The sequence below is a fragment of the Hippoglossus stenolepis genome, chromosome 11 (genome assembly GCF_022539355.2).
Source record: "Hippoglossus stenolepis isolate QCI-W04-F060 chromosome 11, HSTE1.2, whole genome shotgun sequence".
NCBI lineage: Eukaryota > Metazoa > Chordata > Actinopteri > Pleuronectiformes > Pleuronectidae > Hippoglossus > Hippoglossus stenolepis.
In genome coordinates, this window is record NC_061493.1 from 16526821 (window position 1) to 16549770 (window position 22950).

Below are 22950 nucleotides of genomic sequence, written 5' to 3' on the forward strand. Positions count from 1 at the left end.
ATGTTTAATAATATTGCTTGTTGATACATTATTGGTTAAAATCAAACACACAGGCGAGGCTTCTTGTTTCTGATACTTAAGGTATGCTTAAAGAGTAACTAAACCCCTAAACCAATATATATGTGTATTTAGTATTTCACTGATTGATTTAGGTCCATATCATTAAGACTTAGAATTGTACATTTTGTATGGTAAATATGTATCGCAACTGCCCTCTACTGGTTGAAACGTGGCAATTGCAATTGTATTTTGCTTTTGGTTGATCTGGAGGGAGCGTCACTCGCCACCCCTCGTATAAAAACCAACCACCGACAGTAGTAGACGTAGGAGTCCGACAATCTGATTCTGCAGATTGTGGGAGAGGAGTAATATCTCCCACAATCCTTGACTGTGAGCGGATTGAGTATATTGATGAAGCAATTACTGCAAAATGACCCATCTATAGAAATATGACAGATGAAGTGTCCACCGGCTCACATTTGGACAGCTGTGGAAATCATTTTCCAAGGAATAGTGTTTCTCTCTTGATGACTGAGTTTCCCAGTTCAGAGCCTCATGATGAGCAGTTTACACAGACACACAGTCAATGCATGTAGACACTCAGACACTGCCCCACCTCCCAGAACTGCACTGTAAAGGCATATTTTTAATTGCCAGGGTTAAGGCACTTCAGCCTAAACTTCGGGGTGAAGTTACACTTTAAGCTTTGTTAGACTAACTTAAGGATTTGACTCAACATTCGGATAAAGACTTGAGACTAAAAGATTTGGATAGTTCTACCTCTGCTATTTATATTTATATAGGGTACCGGTTTTCTCTCAAATCTCTTAATTTAGTTTTCTTGTCATTTCTTTATTTTCGTCCCCTGTAGCCCAGCCTGTCCTTTTCAAAACTCAGCTGCAGAAGGTTGAAAGACAGGCAGGGGAGATCGCTATTCTTCGCTGTGAGACCACAAAACCCGGTGCAATTGTTGCCTGGAGGCATGGTGACAGAGAGCTGGCATCCAGCAGCAAGTACCACCTGAAACAGGAAGGGACTGTAGTGGAGCTTGTCATCTATAAACTGCAGGGAGCTGACTCTGGAGAATATTCCTGTGATACAGGCAGTCAAAGGACGTCAGCTGTCCTCACTGTGCAGGGTAGGCTCTATCTTTGTAAGAGTGTCTTTCTCTCTGGATTCACTTCTTTCTTCGTGTCTCTCATCACTCCCTCTTGTTGATTGTCTTCTCACAAAGCAACGCTTGAGTGTGAAATGTATCAATCTATCATCTGGAGATCACGTGTGGGGTCTTGACTGCATTTTGATATTCAAGCATTGTTTCTCATCCCACGTGTGGTTTTGTTTTGCCCGTTCACTGCTTTCAAAGCACTTGTTCACTTACAAGCACTTTTCTGTGGAGCTCGATCACTGATCTCATCTCATCACTTGCACCCATCTCTCCTTCCCCTTCACTAAAATTAACACACCCTACTCTGTTTATCTTCACTTGGTATTAAATAACAGCTTGACCGAAATCTGTATAAGTTCAATCACACTTTGATCACAGCCTGCAAAACCTCAGCTATACCTTTGTCAAGCATTTGCTGATTTCGTACGACAAATATCTAACTATTTTGCTGAAATGTATTTGCCAAACAGAGGTCGAGATTACCATACTGAAATTCTTGGAGAGCTCAGTTGTCTATGAGGGGGAAGATGTCCACTTTGAGTGTCTGGTCTCTCATGATGAGGCACCTCTGGCCCAGTGGAAACTCCAGGACGTCCCACTACAGAATAATGAAATGAACCTGATCAAGACTGAGAGGCGAGTACACAGCCTCACACTCAGAGGTGTCACCACAACCGACTCAGGATCAGTTACTTTCACTGTGGGAAACCACACTTCAACGGCTTCTCTCACAGTCAGAGGTAAGAGAAACATTTGGCCCATTAAGGCAAGAATCTTCTGCTTCTACAGCAACATCTGGACTTCTGTTCATTTCTTTTCTGTCATCTGTCTCGTTGGACGCCAACTTTCGATCTTTTCAAAAAGTTCCTACAAAAAATCCCAAGACTTGGATTCTTGTGATTTACTTGTAATGGCTTTTCTTTCACTTTTGTTTGACTGCTCAACTATCATGTTACTTTCTCATTCATACCACGTGTTGACAGCATATCCCTTCGTATTTCTACAGTATATCTTGATCAACCCTCTATCCATTGAATTTGAACTAACCACATTCCCCTTTCCTTTTACACCTTGTTTTTAAATTACAACGTACATATTGGTCATGCTGATCAATATGTTTCCCTTTCATTCTTATATTCTGCACTTGCATTACTCTTTTTAACTTTACACTTTATTGAAATAACTTAAAGTTTGATCCTGCAATGTTATTTGTTGTTAAACTCCAATAGTTTCACTCTTCCATTCTTTTTACTAAACTATAATGAAACTGACTAAACCAAATGTACTTTGCAATAGCTTTTGTGAATATTTTAGCATACGACTTAAAATGATTAATGCGCAGTAAAGTTTTACAGTACCCTTTTTTTATTTTTAGGTGTAGTTTAACTATGGACCTTTAACAGTGCTGTTCATGTTCTGTTTTAAGCTTGTCCTTTGTATGGAATTATGGAAATTGTGGGTATAAATATGGTCACTTCTGAGTACACTGTGTGTTGTGGTGGCTGTGTTTGCCTCTGAAAAGTGTTAGATAAAGCATCCTAATTAATATTAATTCAATTAATTTCTAGCAGCTGCTCCAGTGTTATTCAAGAAGGAGCTGGAAAGTCAAGAGGCCACAGAAGGAGGCAAAGTCACCCTGTCCTGCGAAACATCCAGCCCTGATTGCAAGGTAGCCTGGTGCAAGGGCTCGTCTGAACTCGCCCATGGGGAGAAGTACACCATTGAGCAGGGAGGAACCACTCACAGCCTGGTCATACACAAGCTGAAAGTGGAGGATAGTGGAGAATACACCAGCCATGCAGGGGACAAGAAGAGCACTGCTACCCTGACTGTGAAAGGTAACAGCACATCTATGTCTCTCGTCTCCTCACCTCTTCATCCCTGCCGAAGTTCATTTGCCATCCATCCATGCCATTCCCAAGTAGTGGATCACGTTTATTCTCTTGGATTTCACAGTTGTAGACTGTTTATCTTTTTTAATTTGAATGTGGTTGGAGTCATAACATTTAAGTTATGCATGCAGGAAATACAATTTGTTTTTGGTTTCATTTAAAATATTTTAACTTAGTCTTTAACTAAATATTTGACAAATATTAAGTAAATATAAAAATTAGTTTCTTAATAATAGATACACCCTCATATTTGATGCCATCTGGAAGGTTTGCAGAGGTCTGATCACTGACCATGATCCCGTTCCCCCATCAGAGCGTGTGCGCATCATCCGAGAACTCTACGATATCACTGTCACCACTGGGCAGGATGCCGTCTTTGAAGTTGAGCTGTCACACTCGGGCGTGACAAACGGAGAATGGTGGCTCGCAGACAACCTCCTCCAGAATAATGATTTGAATCAAATGAGCAGCCAGGGCAGAGTGCACCGTTTGGCCCTGAAGATGGTAACCACGGAGGAATCAGGAGATGTTGCCTTCGTAGTGGGAGAAGAGAAAAGTGTGGCCTGTCTGCTGGTGGAGGAGAAACCCAAAGGTAAAGAGGACGACATGGTCACTTGAAGAATTTAATCCTCACATCCAACTCCATCGACTACCAAACAGCTTTGTCTTGGCAAATGGAAATCTGCTTGCACCATCATCTTCCACATTCTAACTGTATTCTTAACATCAATTAATAAGATTAGCTAGTTACACTAATACAACTAAAGGAAACTAAGTACTTAACTCTTAAGTTTTTCAGTACTTTAATTATTAAATGTTTGTCTTATTATAATTTATTTAATGACACTAGATCTATTTCTGATAAATTTCGTGATTCATTTTGCTTTAAATTGAGTGGTAGCATATACTAAACAGTGCATGCTTTATTATTTGTTAATAATTAATGCAAAAGCTAAATAGAAAAAGAAGACTACATATAAATGTTTCTGATAATAAATCTCGTTACGGGTTTTCCACATTTACAGTGAAAATCATAGAGAAGCCGCACAACACTTTGGTAATCGAGGGTGAAACTGTCACTCTGGCCTGCACCATCTCTGACCCCAAGGCCACAGTCACCTGGATCAGAAACGACGTGGCCATCCAAGCGGGTCTCAAGTATGACCTGAAGAAGAATGGAGCTTTCCATCAGCTTTGTATCCTCAACGGGGTGCCTGAGGACTCAGGAGTGTACACGTGTGACACTGGAGATGCACAATGTGATGTCACGGTGACCGTGGAAGGTAAAGAATGATGCTACCTCTAAACATATTCTTGAACCTCCACTTCCCTCACCCACACAGCCAGTCTGGCATCTGTGTGCATCAGCAAGACTTTCATATTAAGGCCCTCAGAGATGTTCTTGATGATCTTGTCCTTTCGACATCTGATGCAAAACTTTACCATTTTACATTCTCACCAGGTGCCCCGGTGTTCTTCCGGAAAGAGCTAAAGAACGAGGATGCCATAGAGGGTGATGATTCTACCCTGCACTGTGAGCTGTCTAAGCCAGGTGTTTGTGTTGAGTGGAGGAAAGGAGGCATTGTCCTCGAGCCCGGTAAGAAGTATAAGATGAGGCAGGAAGGGTGCATTCAAGAGCTCTGTATAAGTAACTTGGATCCTGAAGACAGTGGCTACTACACCTGTGACGCAGGAGACCAGCTCACTACGGCTTCTTTGGCAGTGCAAGGTAGCCTTCCTACAATACTGTTGTGTTTGTCCTTTTATTTTGCATTTTCTGTTGTACGTTTTTAGGCTCAGTGTATGCATATTTGTATTTTTCACTCAACAGTGAAAGAAGTCTTCATTGTTTGTGGTCTTAAGACCACCGACGTCTTTGTTGGGGAATGGGCAACCTTCTCCTGCCAGCTGTCTGGTAGGGCACCTGGCAAGGTGGAGTGGTGGCTGGATGGCACCTTGTTGGAAAACAGCCCTTTTAGTGAGATAGGGCTGAGCCAGGGCCACATCTACACACTGACCTTAAAGAACCTGGCCACAGACGACTCTGGCACTGTCACGTTCAAAGCTGACAGTTTAACATCAAGCTCCAAGCTCTTAGTCAAAGGTATCATGTTTCAAAGAAAACCTTGAGAGACTGTGAGAAGCAGTAACTCTTTTTTTAACCCTGCAGCTTATTTTTAATCCAAGGATGTGATGTTGTAACTACAATTTACAGTTCAGGAATTGGCATTTATCATATTTTTTATTAATTAGAAGGCACACAAGACTAAAATGTACTGAATCATCTCTGTTTTGCATCAACAAAATCTGGTGTAATTCCTCTTGAAAAAGATGAGTGAATACACCATGAATTACAATTGTTTTTTGCAGGCTTGCATAGAAAGTTCAAAGTTAATGAATAACTTAATTTATGACATTTGACATTTCAGTGCTCTGTCATGCATGAGAAGCATTTTTCCTAATTTCATTAATAATGATAATGATAATATTGAGTTTCGTGCCATATGATTTGACACAACCAAAACCTACAACTGGGTTCAGCACCACAGCAAAGTTTTGTTGGAGTAGAGTAGCATCTAAACCAAGACACCAATAAGTCATTCATTTTAACAGAAACAATTATTTAGAGTTATTCATCTTTTTGGATTATCTTAGAATCCTGGCAGTGTGCTGTAATTCGGGCTGCGAAAAGTGATAATATGATAATCATGATAATGACTCTCAATTTTTTGATCTTAATCATTTCATTTAAACATTTATTCATTTTCAGGTATAGTGTGTTTAAGTTTTCAATTCTTGAACTGCCTTTACTGATGGATCGTAACACTTGCTTCACTTGTACAGATCTTTAGATATAATTAAGTGACAGAAATTCATGATATGTTATTAAAGAATATGTCATTTGCCATGACGTTTCTCATCTACAGTCAATAGTTAGTGCTGTTACCATGGATGTAGCCTACCTTTAAAATACACACCACCCACTCAACAACCTTTCCTGCTATTTTATATAACTCACAAAACTTAGATATGAAAATGAATTTTATACCTCAACAAATGTTGAGAACAAATGAGCACTGTTGACTTCATTGGTAATGTCGCTATTGTTCCTAGTGTCCCTGACAGCTTGGTTATTGTTAAGTGTTGAGGCTGCTGCCTACGTTGGATATTGTTGTTGGTTCAATGACCTCCTAGGTTTCTTGTTGAGACTTGTAAATAGAAGGGATCCTGGAAACAAGCTTCTGCAATTGGGGATTTCTTAAGTTGTTGTTCTGAGTCAGGCACTCTTAAGATTTCAAAAGCCAAATGCAGGATCATGATTATTATATGATCAACTGTGCAGCCCTAACAGAATATAAATATGCCTTGGTAATATAAATGATGAGTGAGTCTTATTTGGTGATTTGAGACGGTAAAAAACTTGTATTAGGTTTGGTTTTGGTGATGTTTACGTTTGATACATTTTTTATTTTTCAGAGTTAGTCAAACACTTAATTGCAACAACAGAAATGTTGCGTTAGTAAAGTGCTGCTCCACCAATCCATGCTGGCCGGCTGCTGTTGAATACTCATATTCCACCTCTACCGTCCCATCGCACTAAGCCGTGGACCTAACCCTCAAGCACTAAAACTGCTAACCTACCTACGCCTCCCTGATCCATGACTTCTGTCCTCCTATACCCTGACTTCTCATTTTGGCCTCTTGGTTGTGACCATTACCCTGAACCTTGACTGTTGGGCTTTTTGACCCCCTGTATACTTATACAATACAATACACTGGTCACAGTGAAAATGTAAACATATTTTCCCATGGCACATGTGGTTTGTATTGGACAATCTTTAAGTTCTTATTAATGTCATTCACATATGAACATTTTGTCAATCTACTTTTGGGGGTTATGAAGCCCATCTGTCATCCGGCATGTCCTGCATTGTATATATCGTTATATCTCACGGTCAAGGTTTGACCCTATGACCCCTGACCCCAACCTCAGATCCCACAGTTGAAGTGGTGAGCGAGATGGAGGACCTTTGTGTGGTCGAAAACCAACCGGCTGAGTTCATCTGCCAGTATTCACGGCCGGTCAAGGCTCAGTGGAAGAAAGACGGGCAGCCATTGCAGCCTGATGGCCGAAGGGTGGTGGTGGAGCAGGACTGGAATGTGGCTCGCTTGTACATTAGCAGTGTGTCCACTGAGGACAAGGGCACATACTCCTGTGAGGCAGAGGGGACCAGTGTGGTAGCTTCACTTCATGTGGAAGGTGAGCTTCCCTCCACATGGAAAGACCACCGACCTTTAGGGAATCTCCTCTGCTCCCTAAAAGCTAACATTACTTTGGCCAAATAAAATGATCATCACAAAGACTGTGCTGTGTGTTGGCAAAATCCCATTTGAGTTGATGTCTTAACACTGCAGCTGTCTGAAAATCTTTTTTGAGTGTGCTCTTTCTTTCTTCATTTTCCTGTTGTCTTCTACAGGCAAACCTATAACTATTGTTCAGGGCCTGGAGAATGCAGAAACCTTTGATGGAGGTGAAACACTATTCGAGTGTGCCCTGTCTCGTCCTGAGTCCAAAGACTGCCACTGGTTTCTCGATGGCAAACCAGTGAAGGAATCTCGTAATGTTGAGATTGTGTCATTTGAGAGTGGCCGTCGTCACCTGCTCCTGCTGAAGGAGTTGCACGTTAAAGACAGTTGCACAGTGACCTTCAAAGCTGGGACAGCATCCACATCTGCACAACTCTCTGTCAAGGGTGAGAACGCTGGAAGACTTTGAAGTTGTATTTATAAAAATCATGTATGAATCATGAATTCTTTTATTTCATTACTGTAACTTTTTCTTTTACATGCAATTCTATGGATTTCTATCATTAGGATGGCAGCTGGATGTTGTGAAGGGTCTGGAAGACAAAGTCGCTGCCGTTGGAGAGAAGGTTGAATTTTGTGTGGAGCTGACTGAACCCATCCCCGTGGCAGAAGTAGCCTGGTATGCTAACGGGGTTGAGATCAAGCCCAGCGATCTCTGGGCTATGAGGGCTGATGGCTGTTCCTATCGCCTTGTCCTGAGACATGCACCACTTCTGCCCCAGCAGGAAATTACATTTGCTGCTAGAGATGCTCTCTCTTTGGCCAAGCTCACTATCATCAGTAAGTGTTTGTCAAGTTTATACATTTATAAATTAATCTCCATTTTTGGATCATGTTTGCCTTTATTGGATATAGTACAGCTGAAATTTGATTTTATGTTACAAAGGCATTATCTTATCATCTAGACCTCTATGTCTTCATACCACGGAATAGTGGTAAAGACACATGCTGCATTTTATCAGACCTTTTTCAGTCCATATGTACTATCAATGATCAAATAAAGTCACTGTCGCCAAAAAATATATTAAAACAACTATTGAGGGCAGACATTGAAAGGCTGACATGACTTTCTGTGTATTTATTCCTCAGTGTTCATATGAGCTGCTTTTCTTCCCCACAGCTGTACCCGATCCCCCAGAGGACCCAGAAGTCCTCAGTAAGACCAAACAGTCTATAACCCTCTCTTGGTTCACTCCGCTACATGATGGAGGGAGTCCTATTCTTGGCTACAGAGTGGAGTTGCGGCTGGTAGACAGCGCCCTCTGGCTTCCGTGTCAGCCCGAACCCGTGTGTAACACAGAGTTTTTGGTTGAAAATCTTATCCCCGGGAGTGGCTACAGGTTTAGAGTGGCAGCCATCAACATAGCTGGGACTGGAGAGCCTGTAGAGCTGCCTCAGACTGTGCAGCTTGGTGAGTGGATGTGTTGTTCAGTTCATCTGGAAGTAACATTTACAATGCGCACCAAGACATTTGGCTTATTATTGCTCAAATGACTGAACTATTATATGATGTGTGTTTGTTTTCTTTATGTTACACAGAGGCACCTACACCGCCACCAACTACTCCAGGTAAGACAATGTATTTGTTATGTAGGTTTCTTATATTTATCCTACAAATTATATTGTAGTTAAACACCTCCACATTCATATCCCTCTCAAAGAACATCTTTCTTTAAAAAAGTTTAGTTTTTTTAATTTTTGAACTGCGTTTAGTGATGGATCGTAACACTTGCTTCAGTTGTACAGCTCTTAAGATATGATTATGTGACAGAAATTCATGATATGTTATTAAAGAATATGTAATTTGCCATGACGTTTCTCATCTACAGTCAATAGTTAGTGCCGTTACCATGGATGTAGCCTACCTTTAAAATACACACCACCCACTCAACAACCTTTCCTGCAATTTTATTTAACTCATAAAACTTAGAAATGAAAATGAATTTTATACCTCAACAAATGCTGAAAACATTATACTATTATATTATGTGTGTTTGTTTTCTTTATGTTACACAGAGGCACCTACACAGCCACCAACTAGTCCAGGTAAGACAATGTATTTGTTATGTAGGTTTCTTATATTTATCCTACAAATTCTATTGTAGTTAAACACCTCCACATTCATATCCCTCTCAAAGAACATTTTTCTTTAAACAATTGTCAAAGTAAGAATGAAAACTGTATTTTGTTTATAGGTACAGAGGTAAAACAGGGAGAGCAAGAGGCCCTGGGGCAGCCCAATCTGCCTCCAGAGGCTGCTGAGGAAGGTGATGTCCATGAGCTGTGGGAGGCTTCGGCTAAGAAACGTCGCATGAGTCGAGAGCCCACTTTGGACTCCATCACTGAACACCCTGAAGACGATGGTAAAGGTGGTAAAAAACAATCTGACCAGAAGGATCTAAAGTCCTCAGAGAAAGTGGAAACAAAATCTGTAGAGAAGGAGCAGGCCGTTGTGTCTAAGAAGCAGACAGAGTCCAACTTGTGCACCAGCTCTGAGGATCAATCTCTTTCAGGGGGTGCAACACTTGTGTCCTACCTCAAGACGAGCAGCACATCTTCTGTCACAGCCGTCAATGAAGGACAGACAATGACCACTGAGAGGTTCTTTGCACATTTCCAGATGGCAGATCAGAAAACAGTGCAGCAAACTGAAGTGAAAACAACCACAGTTCATCAGTCAGATAATAAACAGGTAACTACAGAGGAGACAGACATCATGGAGATCAGTAAAGAGGATGAGCCTGAGCTCAGAGATGCTGCCATCAAAATTCAAGCTGCCTTCAAGGGGTACAAGGCCCGTAAGGACATGCGTCCTGTCTTCAAAGATGTCTTCAAAGATCAGACCAAAGAACCAAATGGCACCATCCATCTGGAATGTGTGGCGGAAGGTAAACCTGAAAAGGTGCGTTGGCTGAAGGATGGTGAACCACTAACGGATGGCAAGCACCACCATATTGATATCTATAACGATGGCACTTGCTCACTGGTCATCACTGCCATCACCACAAAGGATACAGGAGTTTACACTTGTGAAGTCACCAACAAGTTTGGAGTCAACTCTCATAGCGGTAAGGTCACAGTAGGGACAGTGAGAGAATCCTCTGGGCGACGGCCACTGACGGTGGGCTACAGTGCGGACAGTGAGCCTGAGAGCTCCTCAGGTAGTGAGATGGACGAGTCCCTGAGGAAGGCGAGCAGACGTCTCCGCCGCCTGTTGCGCACATGTCTCCCACCAGATGTTGAGGAAGAACCATTTGTCAGTGCAGATGAAGGAGACCTGCGAGCCCCAGATCCTCAGTCTTACCGTGAGGATGACAATTACATCTACATTCGCTTTGATTCACGGACAGAGGCTGAAGTCGCCTCTAAGAGGTTCCAGGAGATGTTTACAATCCACGGGGTTCCTGTAGAGACAAACATCCAGGAGGCCGGGCCTCTTAGAGTGGAGTTGAGAATTAAAAAGGTGGGCTACATCCAAGATGGCACACAGACCCCCACACAAGATAGACAACCTCCTGCATTCATGGCTGGAGCCCAGGGTAAGACTTTGTACTCAAGACAAACATACCTAACGACATATACAGTTTAGTGCTGATTCATGCTTTATTCAGCCATTTTTTTAACTTTACTTTCTTCTTGGTCTTGTTATCCAGCTGCCCCAGTTTTTCTGACAGAGCTACAAAGCCAGGATGTTCCAGATGGTTATCCAGTTAGCTTTGACTGTGTTGTGATTGGCAAGCCTCCTCCAACTGTTCGCTGGTTCAAAGATGGCAAAGTGCTGGAGGAAAATGACCATTATATGATAAATGAAGATCTGGAGGGCTGCCACCAACTCATCATCACCACTGTGCTGCCCACTGACATGGGTGTCTATCGCTGCACAGCTGAAAACAGCAGCGGCATCGCAGCCACTAAGGCCGAACTCAGGGTTGACAGTAAGTGAACATGTATAATATTCACAAATGCATGTATCTTTTACAAATTATTGTGAGTCAACAGTAGTTGCAAATCCCTGTGTATTTATCTGTTTTACTTATTCGTTGCTACTTTTGTTCACAAATTTTTTTTATAATTAAAAGTCCAAAACTCAACTGTCTCTAAATAAAATTACAGAATGATATAAACACAGTGATGAACACATTGTCCCTTATGTCCCTGATGATTGTTTAATGCTGAACATCAACCCTTTCCATCAGTGTCTTGCAGCTCAGATTATGACACTGCTGCTGATGCCACTGAGACATCTTCATATGTCAGTGCCAAAGGCTACATGTCCAGGTGAATAAACTATGAACTGTTTAGTAATTTCTAGAAAGATGTTTTAATAAACGTATCTTATAATATTAGCATGACATTAATACTTAAAGTGATCTGTGCTGCTGTTCTCGTACAGGGAAACTGAGACCTTTGAGTCTGTGGCTGAAGATGATCAGTTACCACAAGTTGTGGAGGACCTTCATGATGTTCGTGTTTGTCCAGGGTCACCTATTGCTAAAATGCAACTTAAAGTAAAAGGTAAGTTTGTTTAAATGGTCTTATAAAGTCAACTAACACAAAATTGCCAATCATTTTAGAATAATATCTATTTTCTCCCAGGCTTCCCAAAACCCAGATTGTACTGGTTCAAAGATGGCCACCCTCTGCGGCCCTCAAATAGGATCCTGTTACTAACAGACAGAGATGTTCACGGCCTGGAGATTCTGGAGGTGAAGAAAGACGATATGGGGGAGTACTCTGCTTACATCACTAATTCAGCTGGTTCTGCTTACTCCTCCGCCAGACTGATCGTTCTGGGTATGTATGCAAAAGCTGAAAATGCTGACAATACAAAAAGAGCAGGAAAAATAATATTTAAAATCATTTAGAGTTTACAAATTGTAATTAAGATGTTCACAGAACCAGTAACACTTGTGTTGTGTAACAGGTCCAGGGGAGATTATGCCATTAGATAAGAAAGGTAACTTAACTTTTATCTACACATTTGGTACAGGTACGTTAGTATTTAAAATACTCTATTATATGTGACAGTGCTCTGGTTCTACACTGTTCTCAGACTTCAAAGAACCTCTGGTGCCACCACGCTTCCTTGAAAGGTTCAGCAACAGGAAGGTGAAACAAGGAGCGAGCATTACGCTGTCTGTCAAAGTAGAAGGTTTGTTCACTTCTTATCCCAGGATCAGATCTCAATGATGTGACTCAAGATTTAAATGAGTTCTTAAGTCTTCTATTGTTTTGCATTGTATTCCAAGTTCACCGTACTCACCTTTACCTTTCAGGGTCTCCCACGCCCATGGTCTCCTGGCTAAAGGAGGAGTCATTGGAGGATGTCCTGTGGATTAAGCCTGATACCAAGGGGTATAAAATAGCAGGCTCTGGACGCCAGCACAGCCTCATCTTGATGGATGTGGGCACAGAGTACACTGGCGCCTACACCTGTATCGCTACAAACAGAGCAGGACAGTCCATCTGCACGGCCCACCTCGAGGTGGATGAGAGTAAGGAAAACAAAAACATCCGAGCACTGAATGTGTAACTTATGATGGTCATGAGAGGATCTTAAATCTAGAGTTTGTTTTGGGTTTGATAGTAATCAAATGTATGTGTCCCCCTTTTTTCTGTAGCACCACAACAAAAGAAAGAGACTAAAGCCTCAGAGTAAGTTTTTCTTTGAAATTCAGAATGGAAATGTGTATAAAAATATAAAATATCGGAAAATAAAACTTACCATTTAACTCTTCTCAGGGTTCTTGGGATTACAGTCAGTCCTCCAGAGGGAGAGGCTAGCGGTGGAAAAGGTGAGACTAATTTATAATAATATCTTTGTTTGGGGAAATAAATACACCATATATATGGTGTTCTTTCCTCTTTGTTATTCACCTGTCCCCTGTTTTCCACCTTAAGAGGTAAAAGTATCGTACCTAGGTGAAGTAGGATCAGAGGAATTCCTGATGAAACTCACCTCCCAGATCACTGAAATGGTATCAGCCAAGATCACTCAAGGTAAGTCTATGTTATGGATCAATTTTATCTTTGCAATAAAACATTAGATTATAAGTTTCAGATTTAATAGAAATTTAAGTTACAGTTTACAGCAATTTCTACCAGAGAAATACTGTATATTCCAAAAGGGAAACTTTAAAAAATTGGACTCTGCGTGAAAAGCCGGAATAGAGATGATTCATGTCCAAAGCATTCCACAAACAAATCTTAGAGCTAACACAATGAGGCTACATCATGCCTGGTTTAACCCCAGATAAAACCAGTGATTTAAAGTAATTAGATGTGTTGTTGTTGAATCATAGTTGATCAAATGTATTGTCTAGTTCAGTTGAAGAAAATCTGCTTATCTTATAATATGGACACAGGAAGATATTCCAGCTCCAGAGATGATACTTAGCCAGTAAATGATAAACACTCAACCTGCATGTTCGGCTAATAATAATAATAAAGAAAGGGGGTGAGATAAAATCACTTACTCGGTGTGAAATCATTAACTCACTATACATGCAGCAAGCTAAAGGTCATATAACAGATAACAGATCTATGTAACCAAAGCCCTATACTCAAAGTTTTCATCCCAGAGGAAACTCCTCTCTTAAATTAACTCCTTCTATCTGTGGTTGGAATAAAAACCTGCAGGGCACCTATCCCTTTCCTATAATTATAACTCTGATACTGCATAAGAAACATGCAAGCGGTTGTGAATGGCTTTGCTGATGCTAACAATGCATAATCCACATATTACATGTGAATTATTATATGTTGGAAACAGTGTTCTGACAGTCAGGTTTGGTTGAATTCAGTGAATTCATTCTGATTATTCAAGAATTGATTCCTCTGAAGGTTTTAACACTTCAATTCTTGAATTTGAATTCACTCTCCAGTACATTTAGGATTGACACCAAACCTATCAGACGTCTTCTCTTGTGCTTGTTTCTTCAGCATGTTTTGCTTTATCCATGTGTTTGTGACTCAAAACCTCTAATTTATTCACACAGACATCTTTCCTTCACCACTTTTACATCCACCAAACAAATTAAATGCTTATTCAACCATTAATTTGTTATTCAGACAGCTTACAGAATCATGAAGTGCTCCAGTGGATGAAATCTTGGCCCAAAAATACCAGTATGTATCCCAAATGCATCAGCTTCATAATAATTATACTTTTTTCTACAAGGAACATGACTCAGGGAGACACTCTCATTGAACTTGGTCACAAACTGGACAGAAACACTCTTGACATAAGTTTATTATACATCCAGGAAAACAGATATGTATTAAACTACAATTTAACAGATCGCCCATTTTCCAAAAGGTTTTTCACATTTTATCTTGTCTGTGCATCAGCAGGATACTTTTCCTAATTGGTTTCATCCATAGACTGTATGTAAAGATGGACGACAAATACAGCTCATCAAAAGTGAAGCCAAAGCATTTTTATTGCCCCCTGGTGGCTGGCCATGGTATTGATCCCAAACCCCACCTCCTCTTTGTTAGTGGATGGGACATGGACCACACGTCAAATACATTTTTCTTAAAGAAGGTTCCTCTCAATTTATGTAGTTCTTATAACACTGATGTTTGTTTCTGCTAAGTTTGGTTGTTTGATACTGCCGCCTGAGACTGACTCGCGATTGTTGAGTGTGTGTATCGGCGTGACCTCGATACTGTGTTTCCACCCCCACCCCCCACCCCGAATTGCAATTGCAATATGCTCCAAATGCTGCTTTTCTATATAGATGGAGGAAGTAGAGACGTGCCATCCATCTTTATTCACAGTGTATGGTTTCAACATCTAGCTTGTATGTGAAGAGCTCGGACAATACTTTTTTGTCTCTTCTGTAGTTTTCTTTTGCATGTCCTGACAACACTAACACAGTCAATAGTGATTAGAAGTATTTCAAGTGATTTTATTGTTGTGGATTTTTTATCTATAACAATTTCTGTGAAATCTGAAATCATACAAACATTAAAATAAATACAGCACTCAGTTTTTACTTGAAATGTGGCTTTGAGCTGAGAAATTGAGTGTTTTGGATACTAATAACTTCAATGTAAGCCAAAAAAATACTAATGCCACATGTTTAAATTATCTGTGCAACTTTCCTGTGTTCCTGTGATCACCTCCCTTCATCCTCTCTGCCCCAGCTTCGTTACGCGTACCTGGCGTTGACAGTGACGATGAGACCAAGACTCCATCTCCGTCACCTCATCACGGTCGCTCTCGTCCTCCCTCCCTCATCGCTGACTCCTCCTCGGAGTCTGATGAGGGAGACGCCAGGGGGGAGGTACTATAAAGTTGACTAAGATTTGTGGACCATAACGTTATTCTATAATTCATATAATTTAATCTGATTAAGACCTGATATTACATTACCACACAATATCCCTGCAGTGTTTCAATTTGCTGAGACTAACCCTTAGTTATTTGTGTGGTGACTTAATCTGATGGCAGATTTTAAGACTTGAATTACGAATGATTTTGTATTTTGCATTTTATGAACATAAATGGAGATGAAAAGTATAATAAACAAGTAGACAACAAACTACAGCCTCAGAATGAACATAAAATACAATCAAACATAAAATACAAGCAGACCATCTCTAGAAGAGATTATTTCCTGAAGTAAAATATTTAAATGACAATGATACTAAACAGATTCAAAATTTGACTTGAAACGATCTCATTTTAGTTAATTGTAAATAAAACGCTCATACCTATACTGTCTAGTCTGTCATCTCCTTATAACAAATGGACACAAGAATCAAAAGATCTAATCTTAATATCAATATGTAATTTAAATCTTTTATTTGGGAAATTAAGGAATCATTTAAAAAATCTAAACAAATAATAAATATGGCGGGAATGTACAAATGGCAGAAAAACTAAAACTGTTCAAGAATAAGCTGCTTCAGAGAATACCAGGTTTATGTAATCTTATCACAACCTTTTTTTTTAAACCTCATGTGTACATATATTTTTACAGATGTTTGATATCTACGTGGCAACAGCAGACTATAACCCCACCATAGCAAGCAAAGAATCGATCTCTCTGAAGGAGGGACAGTACGTTGAGGTTCTGGACTCAGCTCATCCACTCAAATGGTTGGTCCGAACCAAACCGACCAAAATGACACCATCCCGCCAAGGCTGGGTCTCACCTGCCTACTTGGACAAGAAACTAAAAGTATGTCACAAGACTTCATTCACTGATCCAACAACATACACCTCATTCAGGGTTTTGAGGCCTTTGAAAGACCACGATATTAAAGGTAATTTGTTATTTCAGCTCTCAGCTGATGCGGGTGACCTTCCAGAGACAAGTTCAGAGGAGGTTTCTGAGGGTGAATACAAGAGGAAATTATTGTAAGTAAAGCTTATCTACTGTCTACACTCCCAAACCAAAGACTGGAGCCAAAGAAAGCGTCATAATTTGAATTTCATGTCTCTAGCCAACTGATCCAGGAGATGATAAATGGAGAATCAGAGTTTGTAAAGGAGGTCGACTTCTTTACCTCCCATCACATGAAGCACGCAGACATCCCTGATGCACCGCCTGACGTCAACAGTCAAAAGGAAACAATATTCAGGAACATTGATGATATCAAGTCCTTCCACAGCAGGTGAGCTCACCTCTTTATTACCCCTCATTTAAGTCAACGATTTGCTAAACAGCACAAATGTTTCTGAAAAATTTGATTAAAGAGACATTTTCTTTATCGTCCCTGCTTTAATTTCTCCGCAACTCTGTTTTTAGGGCGTTCCTCCCGAAGTTGAACGACTGTGACACAGATGATGATGTTGCCATGTGCTTCCTGAGGAGTAAGGAGGGCTTTGAGCAGTACCTCCAGTATCTTGTTGGTCAGGCTCAGGCAGAATCTGCAGTCAGTGACAAGGCTGTCCACCGCTTCTTCAAGGTGACACAACTCTGCTCATGTTTGACCAGAGCTATTATTTGCTATTTGCTTTACTGCTGATTTTGCAGTGTGTCAGGACCTTAGCCCCTTATGTTGTTACCACAGTATAAAAATTATTTAGTTATACCAATTTGCAGATCAATTGTCTTACTAGCTGTAATTTATTTTGTAATTTGCGACTCTATTCTTGCTTTTTTAAATAATACGACCCAGTCATTAGGGTGACTGAAACTTTTAAATTAAATAAATTTAATAATCTTTCTTTCATCACACTGTAGGAGTACACTGAGAAAGAGCAGGCTGGTGCAGACCCTGCAGGTCCCACTGTACGCAGCATCAACGCCTACCTGCAACAACCACTGGAGAGGATTCAGAAGTACAAGGCTTTCCTCAAGGTGACAACCCTGACTCAGCATATGCAGTTGGCCTGTTAGGATTCATGACTTGTATGTGTAAGGCATTTGGTTTTAGATCTGTATCACTATCAAGTTTCACTGCTCTTTATACATCTTCAGGAGCTCATTCGAAACAAGGCGAGAAATGGTCAGAACTGCTGCCTCCTGGAAGAAGCGTACGCAATGGTGTCTGCACTCCCTCAGCGCTCTGAGAACACCCACCATGTCACCATGATCGAGAACTATCCCGCCACACTGGAAGTACTTGGAGAGCCAATTAGACAGGTAGGATATCATTTATAATTAAGGGACTTAGTGAAAAATATAGGAGCTTGATTTTGTGTTTGACAATCTATGAATCTGTTTTTTTTGCACTAGGGACCCTTTCAAGTGTGGGAGGGAGCTCCTGGAATTAGGTCGTCCTCTAGAGGTCACCACCGGCACGTCTTCCTCTTTAAGAACTACTGTATAATCTGCAAACCCAAGAGAGACAGCAACGCTGATACACAAGCATATGTCTTTAAGAACATGATGAAGGTAAAATAATCACACCTTCTTCCCTGAGACTTTCTACTTCACTGTCATCTTTCCTAATATTGTTTATATTCTTCTTCTTGCTGCAGCTGAACAACATTGATGTGAATGAGACGGTGGAGGGTGATGACAGGGCCTTTGAGATCTGGCATGAACGGGAGGACTCAGTGAGGAAATACACTTTGCAGGCCCGAACTATCACCATCAAGAACTCATGGCTGAGAGACCTCCGAGAACTGCAGCAGCGATACAGCATGCCTGCATGGAGTGAGTGGGACACACACATACACACACACACATTCACACAAACACACACACACACACACAAATATGCATACACACACAATACAAGTTTCTTTTCCTTTCTTATTACCTTGTTTATCACATTACCTTTTATGATTAATCTGTTTTTCTAGGTCCCCCTGACTTTGATGCAATTCTGGCAAACTGCACAGCAGAGCTGGGACAGACTGTGAAACTGGCCTGCAGAGTCACTGGAGTGCCCAAACCTACAGTCACCTGGTACAAGGGTATGCAATTTACACCATAGACTAATGGAGACAAATAGTTCAGGCCTTTAATCTCTGAGTTCCTGGCTAACTTGGTTTACATGTTGGATACAGATGGACGTGCAGTGGAGGCAGATCCACATCACATCATCATTGAGGACCCTGATGGTTCCTGCACACTGATCCTGGACAACATGACAGCTGATGATTCTGGCCAGTACATGTGCTTTGCCACGAGCTCAGCTGGCAATGCCAGCACTCTTGGAAAGACCACGGTTCAGGGTAAGTGATATATGGTTTGACTGTGTCCTAAAACAGCAGATGTTTTTTTATAACCATAATGCATCATTGAAAATAGCTGTAATAAGTCAAACTGTGGTCAGACCTGTTGCAGTTAAAGATTTAGTCTGTCAATTTACTGGGGTATCAAATATTACAGTGTGGTCTTTGCTGCTGCTTCAGAGAGCATCAATCTGGACACTTTCTTCTGATGCTTAAATGTGTAATAAATTTACATGATGTGTTTCTGGCAGTACCTCCTCGTTTTGTGAATAAAATGAGGAATGCTATCTTTGTCGCTGGTGAGGACGCACAGTTCACCTGTGTCATACAGAGCGCCCCCAACCCCAAGATCAGGTATTGACACCGCACTTCTATTTGTTCCTATAAAGCTTTAATCATCTTGATTAAATGTACTATATTTTATGGAAGATCTGTTTGTCTAACTGCATATTAATCTCTGCCTGTTCAAGGTGGTTCAAAGACAGCCGCCTGCTGACTGACCAGGAAAAGTACCAGACCTACAGCGAGCTCCGTAGTGGAGTTCTGGTCTTGATAATAAAGAACCTGACAGAGAGAGACTTGGGACACTACGACTGTGAGGTTGGTACAATACTCACATTATATTTGAATCCTATCACTAATGTTCTTTTAGAATATGAAAAAAATGACTTTCAATCATGTTTATTTGCTCTTAAACCCCAGTTAGCAACAATAAGTCATCTTTAAAAACATCTCTCTTTTGTTTCCAGCTGTCCAATCGGCTGGGCAGTGCCAAGTGTGCAGCAGATTTAGTTCTTCCCTCTGCTCTGGCCCGAACTGGTGAACAGGCCATCACTATTGAAGGTACTTTATCCAAACATCAAGGGGTATAATCATCTTTTCCAGGTTCTGAAACAGTAGACAGCTGTACAGTAAATTTGTTTAAACTCTAGATGTGTTCTTTTTTTAGTTCAACTGTGTTTGTCTTTTAAATCTGTCACTTTCCACTTGTTTCATAGTTACTGAGCAGGAAACCAAAATACCAAAGAAAACCATCATCATGTAAGTGTGACTCGGTTAAAATGAGCCTCGTGCATGAAATGTGACTGTGCTGTGGGACATTTAGACAGTTGCTCTGGAGTTAGAAATTAAGCTTCATATTTTGATAGAAGACAATGTGCTAAAGTCGGGATTCTTGTTTCCTGATAGATTTCTAGAGCAGTAGTTTGCTTTTGTGATATAGACAATATTTCTATTGGTGCATAGATATCCACTTGCTAAAACATAGCAATGGCTAAGAGGACATTTGGAGCACTTGTGCATGTGTGTGCTCCTTTAACTGGCCCCATGAATGCATCGCTGTGTAGTAATTAAAGCTGGAGTGCAAAGGATTCTGACACAGTGGTGATGAAAGGAGGGGCAGGTTTCAGAGTGTTTTCTTCTTTAACCGACACAACTCTGTATTTCGCACAGAATATCTTCATCAGTAGCTCTAATATGATCTTTATTCGTCTTCTCAATCCAGCGAGGAGACGATAACCACCGTGGTGAAGAACCCTCGTATGAGGAGGCACAGATCCCCCGGCTTGACTCTTACTGCAGCCCACCGCTCTGAAACCTCCACCCCAGAGCCCCCTGTAGCCAGGCCGAGGAGGATGCCTACTCCAAGAAAGACCACTATCCCTACCCTCTACGTCACTGAGCCCGAGGGTGCTGAGGCCAGAGCCATGGAGAGCAAATCCAGGTGGGTTGAGGTGGAGGAGGTCATCGAGTACAAGGTCAATAAATCTCCCAGGCTGCCCAGGAGGAGAGGCATCTCACCTGCAGTCTCTGATCGTGCAGCCGCTCCCTCCAGACCCAGAAGGTCTCAACTGGAAAACCCAAACACCAACAACTCCAATAACAAGCTGGTGGAGCAGGCGCAGGCCGAGCTGCACGGAGACGTCAGCAGCCAGCCGCTCTCCTGGGAGGAGGTGCAGGGCAACGCTCCCTCTGCGGAGCCACATGAGCTCTCATCCGTCCTCAGTCCAGCTGAAGACGACAGCGACGACCTGGACGATCAGCAAACTGTCATCTTTGAACCTGAAGATGACGATGACGACCCCATTCTGTCCAGAGAGCAGGAGCCTCAGATCATGAAACAAGGAGATCGTGTTTTGACCCTAGAGGACTTGGAGGACTACGTTCCAGAGGAAGGAGAGTCCTATGGCTCCTCCAACGTTCCTGCCGAAAAGCCTTGTGAGATCTCTGTGCTGCAGAGGGAGATCGGCGGCTCCGCAGTGGGGCAGACGGTGCTCCTCAACGTGGGCCGGCCCGTTGTGCCGAGGCAGAGGAGCAGCTTCTTCAGTCGCTTCAAGGAGCATCTCCCCAGCAGCATTTTCTCCTCCTCCTCTGTCCCTCAAGCCAGCGGAACGAGGCCCAGGACAGAGAGGCGCGTCCCCATCCAAGTGAGCCACGCAAAGCTGGAGGTGCAGCCTTCCTACTGCTCGGAGGTGCAGAGGGTTGAGGGCGGGCAGCAGAGCTTTAAAACCAAAGTATCAACGCAGACGTACGGATACACATCAGTGGGAAACCCAGTCATTCTTCAAATTAGAGATCACCATTATCCAAACCAGTAGAAGCAATATTTTAAAATTGGTACCACGACCCTCTTAGTCTTAAATGGGGACATTTCTACTGACCTGATGAAAAAGAGCAGAGAAAAGAAGACATATATTCACTGCATTTGACAGACCATTCCATTATGAAGCTTCCCATCAGAAAATAGGCTCATCCTCTGAGTCTTTTGACCAGGTGAGTTGGAAAATGAAAGTGTGTCACTGTGAGCAGGTTCCAGTTTCCGTTACAACTGCTACATGTCATCGATGTGTTGTACAACGCACATGATGGACAGAAGCCAAGAAACTACGGTTTGACATTTTACTGACGAAAAGAACGTCTGTTGCTGAGAAAGATTTTGTAAAATACGTCATGTTTCTCTCATGAATAACTTCACAAAATCATAACTATTGACCTACTAATATCACCCGATCCTTGTATGATCTTCATCAACTTTTACCATTTTCATCAACAAATAGTTTAGATATTCATTATGCAGTTTGACTTTTGTACATTCGCGGTGCCTTGAATTCCTGGATCAGCAAACGTTGAGAGTTCTTGACTGTTTATGACGTCATGACAACGTGTCTTTCTCAGTACTAATCTATATTAAATATACAACACTGATTGTGTAAAGTTGACAGTTGAGGTCAGAGTTGTCGAAGTCAAATCATGGTCACCGTGGTAAAATCTGACCGAGGTTCTCCACTTCTTTGGGTGTGAATGATTTCTTAGCGAGCAGCTTTTACAAATATGAGATTTCTACAGGAAAATCGTTTATAACAACTTGATTCACATCAGATCTCTAACAGTGTCTCTTCAGATATTTATGAATTTAATGTTAACCTTCGCTTTTTAGACATTTTGATGCAGAGCAACGATCCCTTGAACTCACAGGATACCACAGGGATAGTAACATGTATGTGATAGATATTTAGACGAGTGGCTGCATGTTATTTGTTTTTCCAAAGAGAAATTGGTTTATGTAAAGTAACCTGACCCGTCGTAGTCATATCTGATTTCAAGTGAATGTTTGTGCGTTTGTATTAGAGCTCACTACCTTGTCAATGCAATTTCAAACGGGACTCGAGTAACTGAGGCTTTAGTGATGTGTGGTGGTGATGTTGGTTAGAGTCTTTGTCTTAGTCAGCTACAAGGACGATGGTTTATATTAAAAGGCACTAACACATTGTAACTGCTTGTTCTGTACATGTGTAGTTTTGGGAAACATGTGACATCAGTGTCAGTGTTAAATCTAAATTAAATACATATACTGAAAATAAATGACTCGTTTCTTTATTTCT

At 41.4% G+C, this 22950-nt stretch overlaps 1 protein-coding gene across 50 annotated transcripts in view; it reads left to right on the forward strand.

Moving 5' to 3' along the window:
- Window positions 1–22930, forward strand: part of obscnb (obscurin, cytoskeletal calmodulin and titin-interacting RhoGEF b) — a 54107-nt gene extending 31177 nt beyond the window's left edge. For 26 of the 50 annotated variants that reach the window (XM_035170981.2, XM_035170986.2, XM_035170984.2 and 23 more), the window contains 41 exons: window positions 872–1138; window positions 1639–1908; window positions 2737–3006; window positions 3374–3652; window positions 4086–4343; window positions 4523–4789; window positions 4892–5164; window positions 7055–7321; window positions 7539–7814; window positions 7936–8208; window positions 8549–8839; window positions 8968–8997; window positions 9445–9474; window positions 9624–10967; window positions 11082–11363; window positions 11625–11706; window positions 11822–11943; window positions 12025–12222; window positions 12353–12385; window positions 12482–12580; window positions 12705–12923; window positions 13050–13083; window positions 13171–13223; window positions 13330–13428; window positions 14500–14556; window positions 15580–15719; window positions 16419–16619; window positions 16722–16798; window positions 16885–17055; window positions 17190–17349; window positions 17628–17744; window positions 17865–18029; window positions 18123–18281; window positions 18368–18545; window positions 18695–18808; window positions 18902–19069; window positions 19321–19423; window positions 19540–19669; window positions 19819–19912; window positions 20068–20110; window positions 20574–22930. In XM_035170981.2, coding sequence (XP_035026872.2) covers window positions 872–1138; window positions 1639–1908; window positions 2737–3006; window positions 3374–3652; window positions 4086–4343; window positions 4523–4789; window positions 4892–5164; window positions 7055–7321; window positions 7539–7814; window positions 7936–8208; window positions 8549–8839; window positions 8968–8997; window positions 9445–9474; window positions 9624–10967; window positions 11082–11363; window positions 11625–11706; window positions 11822–11943; window positions 12025–12222; window positions 12353–12385; window positions 12482–12580; window positions 12705–12923; window positions 13050–13083; window positions 13171–13223; window positions 13330–13428; window positions 14500–14556; window positions 15580–15719; window positions 16419–16619; window positions 16722–16798; window positions 16885–17055; window positions 17190–17349; window positions 17628–17744; window positions 17865–18029; window positions 18123–18281; window positions 18368–18545; window positions 18695–18808; window positions 18902–19069; window positions 19321–19423; window positions 19540–19669; window positions 19819–19912; window positions 20068–20110; window positions 20574–21666 — 8786 coding nt within the window. In that variant the 3' untranslated portion in view covers window positions 21667–22930. The remainder of the gene's footprint in view (window positions 1–871; window positions 1139–1638; window positions 1909–2736; window positions 3007–3373; window positions 3653–4085; window positions 4344–4522; window positions 4790–4891; window positions 5165–7054; window positions 7322–7538; window positions 7815–7935; window positions 8209–8548; window positions 8840–8967; window positions 8998–9444; window positions 9475–9623; window positions 10968–11081; window positions 11364–11624; window positions 11707–11821; window positions 11944–12024; window positions 12223–12352; window positions 12386–12481; window positions 12581–12704; window positions 12924–13049; window positions 13084–13170; window positions 13224–13329; window positions 13429–14499; window positions 14557–15579; window positions 15720–16418; window positions 16620–16721; window positions 16799–16884; window positions 17056–17189; window positions 17350–17627; window positions 17745–17864; window positions 18030–18122; window positions 18282–18367; window positions 18546–18694; window positions 18809–18901; window positions 19070–19320; window positions 19424–19539; window positions 19670–19818; window positions 19913–20067; window positions 20111–20573) is intronic. The other 24 variants (XM_035170982.2, XM_047342086.1, XM_047342083.1 and 21 more) reach the window with 10 other exon arrangements.
- Window positions 22931–22950: the final 20 nt, after the last annotated feature.